This window comes from Phalaenopsis equestris, unplaced genomic scaffold (genome assembly GCF_001263595.1).
Source record: "Phalaenopsis equestris unplaced genomic scaffold, ASM126359v1 Scaffold000123, whole genome shotgun sequence".
Classification (NCBI taxonomy): Eukaryota; Viridiplantae; Streptophyta; class Magnoliopsida; order Asparagales; family Orchidaceae; genus Phalaenopsis; species Phalaenopsis equestris.
This window is the reverse complement of record NW_018164565.1, coordinates 988,829-996,692: the sequence shown is the minus strand read 5'-3', so window position 1 is coordinate 996,692 and position 7,864 is coordinate 988,829. Positions and strand designations below refer to the sequence as shown.

Genomic DNA, 7,864 nt, shown 5'->3' with positions numbered 1-7,864 from the left:
TATTACCAAAATATTATCATAATACAACCAAGATATAACAACGCTCGATAAGGAATATATCCTGGTTTGATTGGAATATTCATTTACTATATTATCCACCTCGCGGTCATATCTTGGTTGTATTCATTTCATTAAAAAAATATGTGATATAAAAAGCAATAAAACCTTAATATTATCATAATATTGACTAAATATGATTGTAATATTAATATTATAATATTCATACGAGATGTTTTAACTTATATTATTTTAATAGTACCATGATATTACCACAATAGTACAATAATACTATCATATCAGAGGGAAAATAACAACTATTTTATAAAAAAACAATGAGAATGAAATAATCACCTATATTAACTTAATGATGCCATGGTATTATCACAATATTACAATAATACTACGATAACAGAGGGAAAATAAGAGCTATGTTATCAAAAACAACCAGAATGAAAAAACCACCTATATTATCTTAATAATACCGTAATATTACCACAATATTACCACAATATTACAAGAATACAACGATAACAAAGGTAAAATAACAACTATGTTATAAAAAACAACCAAAATGAAAAAAACCACTTATATTATCTTAATAATACCATAATATTACCACAATATTACAAGAATACAACGATAACTAAGGTAAAATAATAACCATGTTATAAAAAATAACCAGAATGAAAAAATCACTTATATAATCTTAATAATACCATAATATTACCACAATACTACAAGAATACAACGATAATAGAGGTAAAATAACAACCATGTTATAAAAAACAACCAAAATGAGAATACTATCATAATATTACTATAATATTACCATAATATTCTTGCAGAGGGAAAATAACAGCTCTATTATTAAAAACAACCATAACAAAACAAGTGCATAGGGAAAACATTCTAATAATAAGACAAATAAATTCTAATAACAATGAACAATGCAATTAAATCTATTTACTAAGAGAAAATATCCACAAACATATTTCATGGGCAAGGTCTGCCGTAAATCTTGCAATATTTGCAGTGTGAGGACATTGTCTTGGGGATAAGGTGGAAGAGCAAAAAACTGATCAACATTCATTATTTTTAGGTAATTTCTGATGTATTCAGATATGACATACCTGACTTTATTGAGCACATCTCTCACTACGGACGACCGACATCTACAGCTCATGGACCTCAGGTTCACAAACCTGCATAAAACAAAACAATGCAAAAAATATTAGGGTCCTATAATTATTCTTAAGTTGATGTTTCAGTGTTATTTACTTTTTGTTAAGGTGTTTAATGAAAGCGGGTTAGGCATTATTATTAAAGAAAATCAAGTATTATAATTAGAATTATTATAGTATTATTAACTCTATTATTTATGTATTATTCTGATATTATTTGAGTTGTACAAATGAAATTCAGGTTTTTATTCAATCTTCTTCAATGTAGTAAATATTACATCAGGACTCGCACGTAGAGTTACGTGCGGAGTCAAATGAAATTACGCCACACACGTGAATGTGAGAAAAAAATCGGCCCGACAACACTGAAGAATATTTCTCCCGTGTTATTTATGTATTATTGTATGTTATTCAAGTGTTATTGATGTGTTATTGTGCTATTATAACACAAATAATATTCCCAAAATATAATAACACATGAATAACATATAATAACACCTGAATAATATCAGAGAAATATTTTCTTGTGTTTTCTGTGTTACAAAAAATATTTGTGTTTGTAGTGATTTCATTGGAGTCACCAGGTGTAATTCTAAGTGTCGAGTGATTATTTTATGCTTTCTCCTGGGTAAAAAAAATTGCGAAAACATGACGCGTAAATTGCGTGCCATGCCGGGGACGGACTCTCAAGCTGTAATATAGAAGAAATTGGAGAGAGACCATGGCGGCCAAAGACACTACGGATTCGACGCCATTGGAGGCGAAGAAGATGCTGATCTACCCGCCCTCTTCTTTATCATCGGGAAGGCAAGTCACGCCTTTCTGGAAGGGTTTGTACTTAAGCCTTAAAGAAACGAGTTTAGGGTTCATTCCATATGTCATTGGTTGAATCATTATTTTTTTGCAGAGAAGTACGAGAGGGAGTCCAAAAGGTACTGGGATTTATTCTATAAGCGCCACAAGAATAAGGTTTGTGATTAGTTATCAATTCAGATATGAAGCTTCGGTCTGTGCAAATTAAGGTAAATGAACCCGTGTTAATTTTTGATGTGATTAGTTTTTCAAGGACCGGCATTATTTGGACAAGGAATGGGGACGATATTTCGAGGTCTGTCTTTCTTTTAAATCTTTTATACTTTGATTCAAGGTAGTTTTCACGCAAATTTTTTTATTCCATGTTTTCCTTGTTAATCATGTTTGTCTTGTTAATCATGTTTGTTTGCAGGCGAGGGAGAAATCTGTGGTTTTGGAGGTAATTCATGCTCGGCTTTTTGGATTATTTATCAGTTAAACTTTTCTTTTTTTCTGCATCTCACTTTTCCTGCAAAATTGGAAAAAATGGACGTCTTCAGGTAGATCAGATAAGAGTTTTACTCATTTAAATACATGCAGCGTTATGAAGAGGATCCACACGCCCCTAATAAACTAAATTCATACAAGGGCTCTTTAGTTGGTTCCTAAGTTAGGCTTAAGCTAGACAAATTTAAACCAAAATGAAGAGCCCATATTGAAATTCTTTAAGACAAATAGATTTAAACCTATCTTATTGCTATGAAAAAACATGCACTCAAGTGTACGTGATTGAATAAACAATAAAGCGATGAGAATCAGCCAATAGAGATTGAGTTTACTGATTATGGTAATTGAATTAATTAAAAGTTTTTGAAGATTGAAAAGTAATTTGTTACAAAGCATAAAAAAAATCTAGTTTAATAATTCCTAAAAACTGAACCTTAAAACAAGGGGTTATTTGCAATATGGGTCAAGATCTAGGGGTTAGGATCTACCTTGATATTTTTTTATTATTTACTATGAAAATTTTGTTCAATCGACATAAATAAAATCGTTGTAATTAAATTCAAATATGCTCTTTATAATTCTCTCAAAAACCTAGAAAGACTAGTTTATAAAAAAAACAACCAATCTTCATCTCTGAGATAAATTATAATGCCATGAGTTTTAATAAAATTAAGAATGTGAATGATTTCACAGTTGCAATGCATATACATCTATCATATGATTAGTTGAGGTATTTCAACCATGGCGAGTTTGTTGTCACATATTGATTTCGAACAAGTCTCCAAATATAGTAATTGATAACCAAGAAATTGCATTGAAATTACTCATCAAGGAGCATCGACATCAAAGGATTACTTTGTTATGCTAGCTTCAAAAGTTGTAGTGCAGTTCAAATTGCACTGTTATGAGCTTTTTGGGGTGAATCACACCGTTATGAGCAATTAGCTCTCTCGATTTTTTGCATTTTTCAAAAACACGAATCAAATTGCACTGTTATATATTCATAATGTTAGAGTTTGATAATGTTAGCGCTTCCTGTGACTTCGACCACCGTCTAAAATCCTTTTTCCCTACGAGCCTTTATGGTTCCAAGCTTATTTTCCTTCATCTTCTCCTTTCGTTTTCGCTGCAGTCTCACATCTATAGCCCCTCGGCTAGGGCAAGGTATTTCAAACATTTTTATGAGCTATTTAGGTTGCTATGAGTTGTTGGTGGACTTGTTTGAGTTGTTATTTTGCTTTACTTTTGTCCCTCATTGCTCTGAGTTATTTGGGTTTTCTAGAGTTGTTTGGATTTTCGGAGCTTGGCCTTACTCTAATCCCTTATGGTTCTGAGTTGTTTTAGTTGCCGGATTTGTTTGAGTTGCAGGAGTTGTTTCAGTTGCTGTTGTTTAGGTTTTTATCATGTTGTTCTTGTACATAAATGCCTTTTTTTTTTAAATTTAATGATTGTCGTGGAGGTAGTTGTGTTTGGATGTTGAGAAGTTGTGTTTGGTCTTTCCATTTGGCGTAATTGCTCTGATTTTTTTCTTCTTAACGAATAAGGGCAAGAATCCTAGTTTTGCTGTGGAGGTTATTGTGTTAAGATGTGGAGTAACCCTATTTTTGTTGGGGTATGCCACGCACGAGTGCTATGTTCGGATGTGGAGTAATCCTAATTTTTCTCATCAAATTAGTGAATCTATGTTTTGCTTCCATTGAGTATAATTTATATGAGTATATTTATACTGATTTTTGCATAAGTTATTCTTTCATCGATCATGAAATGCAACACTAATTTCATGGTTCATTCATTATTGCATTGAGTATTGCATGTGTTAGTGGTCGTTGATGTGAAATTATGTATTTAATTGAGTTGCTTTAGGGTTTGTTTGGGACAGCTTATTCACTGCGGATGCATTTTCAAAATGCCACTGCATCGTTTAGAAAACACGTTTTGACAGCGTTTTCCAAAACGACATTTTTCTTATTAACTAAACATTGCACGCGGCTCCCTGGGCACGGTCGCGTTTGGTTTTTCTTTTGGACGGAGTTGCCCTCTTCGCGTCTTCTCTGCCCTAACTTCTCTTCGGCTTGAGGGCAAAAGTCCTTGTAGAAGTTCATTGTTAGGCCAGAGGAGGAGGGGGTTCGACATTCGTGAGGGATGAGAGGGCGAGGAGGAGGAGGAAGATGAGCCCATCTAGTCTCAGGGGAGGTTTCTTGGTTGGAGAAGAAGGATTTGTGAGCGTTAAGCTTGGCTTTTAATTGCTTTAGGAGCTGCATCTTGCGTTGACTGAACGAGTGGGAGCGATGTATTTCTTCCAAGTCAGAGGAGGCTAGGGTTTATTTTCTTCTGCTTTCTTCCTAATCAGAGGTATTCTTCCTAACTAGATGTAAATGTTTGACTTAAATTTCCAAATCCAATTAAGCAGATTCTCGGTTTGTTCTGTAAATACTAAGTAAATTTTTGTCGAGAATTCTGGAAGCGTAAGAGAAGAACAAATGAAGAGGAATTGATAATATCTGATGTTAGAAGGAGAAAGAAAGAGATGGAACAATTAAAGCATGCATTTAAGTTAGGTTTTATAGATTTTAATTTAAGTTAATGAAATATGAAAATTTATGATAGAATTTTGATTGTTTTTCTTGAGTAAAGCACACAATTCTCATGTATTTACATATCTTACATCTAAACTTCAATATTTACTCAAATGTTTAATAAATTCCAAAAGTGCTTATTAAAGATATGAAATATTGTAATATGATATGAAAATTTTAAATGTCCAATGATTAAATGATAAAGCGTAGAAATTAGGTAAAGAAGAGGTGTGGTATTTACCAGAATACCTCACAGATTTTATGTATTTACACATACTAGTTATGTTTACATACATGACTCTTAAATTTTTAATATCTGTATAAAAGAATATCATTATTACAAAATATCATTAAAGCTTATGTTTACATACAAAATCTGCAGATTATGCAAATTTGCTGATATTTTTCTTGGTGCAAATTGAAGCTTGGCTGTTGGATAGGTGAACATATTATAATCAAGGATTTTTGCATAGATAAGGGGCAGAATGGTCATTTGTCCAGAAACATATGTAAATCAGCTGTTTTCCAAACACACAACGAAACAACCAGTCAGCTTATCAACAGCTTATCAGAATAAACAACTTATCTGGATGAACTGCTGCTGCCCCAATATAAGTTACACTGTCATGGAATATCCATAAGTTAATATAATTTGATGTGAATTTAAGCAATTTTAAAGAACACCTTAATTAAATTTTTTTCCTGATTATAGGATAAATTGCCTACTATTGTCTTTATTGAGTATTGTTTAAAAGATCATTTTTATAAAAGGCACCCAATTCTTATGTAGTTGTATATATAACACCTGCACTTTAGTTTTTATATTTGCAACACCCATTTCATGTGTTGGAGTACTTTGGTGGTATAGTGGTTTTATTTCATCTTTATGCAGTGCAATTTTCGGTGATATACTGATTTAAATTTTGATATTTCTTTTGGAATACTTTGATAATATGATAGTTTGAATGCTTGATGTTTTTGCGGCAGTATTTTGTTCATGGGCTATTGTTTTGAAAAAAATTTGAAAATTTATGTACATGCCACACCAATCTTATGTTGCAACACATCTAATACCTTAAGTTTTATGGTTACACTTCATAAATTTAAAGATTTTATCGTTATTTGTAAAAATATGAATGTTTAGGTGTGATATATTTAAATATATTAGAATCTTGAGCTAGTTATGTAAATGCCCCAAAGATATAATATTATTTGACATTTGGAAAGCTAGTGCAAAGTTCAACTTCTTGTTAAGCATGAACATTACAGCAGTGATTGAATATTTTTTGCATACATTGAGCTTGCTTTGGTGTTATGATTAACTATTAATTGTTTTTGCTTAATCATTATTGACACTAATCATGGGAGCTATTCTCTATTTGTATTCTCATCTGATAGTAGACGACATACTATCCTGCAACAAGCAAAAGAAGGGTTTTGTGTTTTTTGGGTTAGGATTGTGATGCATGAACTCACAGTAGATGTAACACAGATGAACTAGGGATGCTTCTTCTCTCTTGGCTACGTCTTAAGAGTTATTTTGATGAGATTAATTCAAATTTGGTTAATATTCTTGCTACACATGTATGAAACTATTCATGATATGATATGTTCTTGCCTAGATCAAAGATGCGTCTCAAATTCCTTTGAGGGCATCAATTTTGAACTTCTAATCTGAGCCCTTGATTTTGATTCATTTTCATCTTTTAGTTGGTTTTATTATGTTTTATCAGTAAATCTTTTCTTTTCATGAATTTTTGCATTCTACTCATTTATGTATGTACCACGTAAAAGTTATGAGCAGTATGAATGTAGATATGAATTCTTAAGTGTTAGATATGCAAATTCATGTGAATTATGTGGTATATATGTAAATGCCCTTAATTAATTTTATGAGCACCACTCAATTACTTATGTATTAAATTCCACAAATTATGCTCAAAGGTCTATGTCATTTACCATTTCTTCTTGAACTATAATACTACTAAAATTTTTATGAGTTTAAAATATTTTTATTTTCATGTTATTTTTAAGTCATTTCTAATGGGAAATGCAAGAGAGTTTGAAGCTAGTGTCACTTGGGAACGGGGTGTGAAGATAATTTTTTGCAATTTATGTTTGAAAGAGTTCGAATTAGGCAACTGACCAACAACTTACTTTCATAAGGAGAGCTGATAAAATATTACGACAACTTTTAAAGAGAGAATTGATAGATAGTACAATAAAACTCAACGAAAAATAATCTTGGTCGATTGAAGAAGTATTTAAAATTATGGGAGGAGTTAAAACAAAGATCAACCGGGGTGGGTTGTGATTCTATAAATAAGACCATTAATGAATCATATGAGTAATGGCGAGAGAAGCCACATCTAAGCTATTTATTTACACACTTCAATCATATTATTCAACAAGTATACATGTGCACTTACAATTTATATCCATGTTTGATAAATTGTAGGTCGTGCCAAATACAAAAAAAAAAATTCAGAAACCGTGACATAAATCCCAAACTAGAAGAGAAGCTATATTGGATTTTTGTTGGTGTTGTTGCTACTAGAGTTTATGCATGGACTCGAAACCAAAAGCTTCATGAACCTACACACAATCATTGCAATTTTGACCCTAGAGAGAGCTCAAATAATCTCATTGAGGAATTATTGCATGGGGTAGATGATTAAACTGAATCAGTTATTCGAAACATAAGTCTTATGAGGGTCCAAGAGGTTCACAAATAGAAAAGGAAAACATATGCTGGATTTCTAAAAAGTCAGATTGCAGAGTTAGTTAATGCATGCACAACAATGATAT

At 31.9% G+C, this 7,864-nt stretch overlaps 1 protein-coding gene across 2 annotated transcripts in view; it reads left to right on the top strand.

Annotated features, from left to right (window-relative positions):
* Positions 1-1,817: 1,817 nt before the first annotated feature.
* LOC110021186 overlaps positions 1,818-7,864 on the top strand; it is a 30,140-nt gene continuing 24,093 nt past the window's right edge. For both annotated transcript variants that reach the window (XM_020719588.1, XM_020719589.1), the window contains exons 1-4: positions 1,818-2,011; positions 2,089-2,150; positions 2,239-2,289; positions 2,407-2,433. In XM_020719588.1, coding sequence (XP_020575247.1) covers positions 1,903-2,011; positions 2,089-2,150; positions 2,239-2,289; positions 2,407-2,433 — 249 coding nt within the window. In that variant the 5' untranslated portion in view covers positions 1,818-1,902. The remainder of the gene's footprint in view (positions 2,012-2,088; positions 2,151-2,238; positions 2,290-2,406; positions 2,434-7,864) is intronic.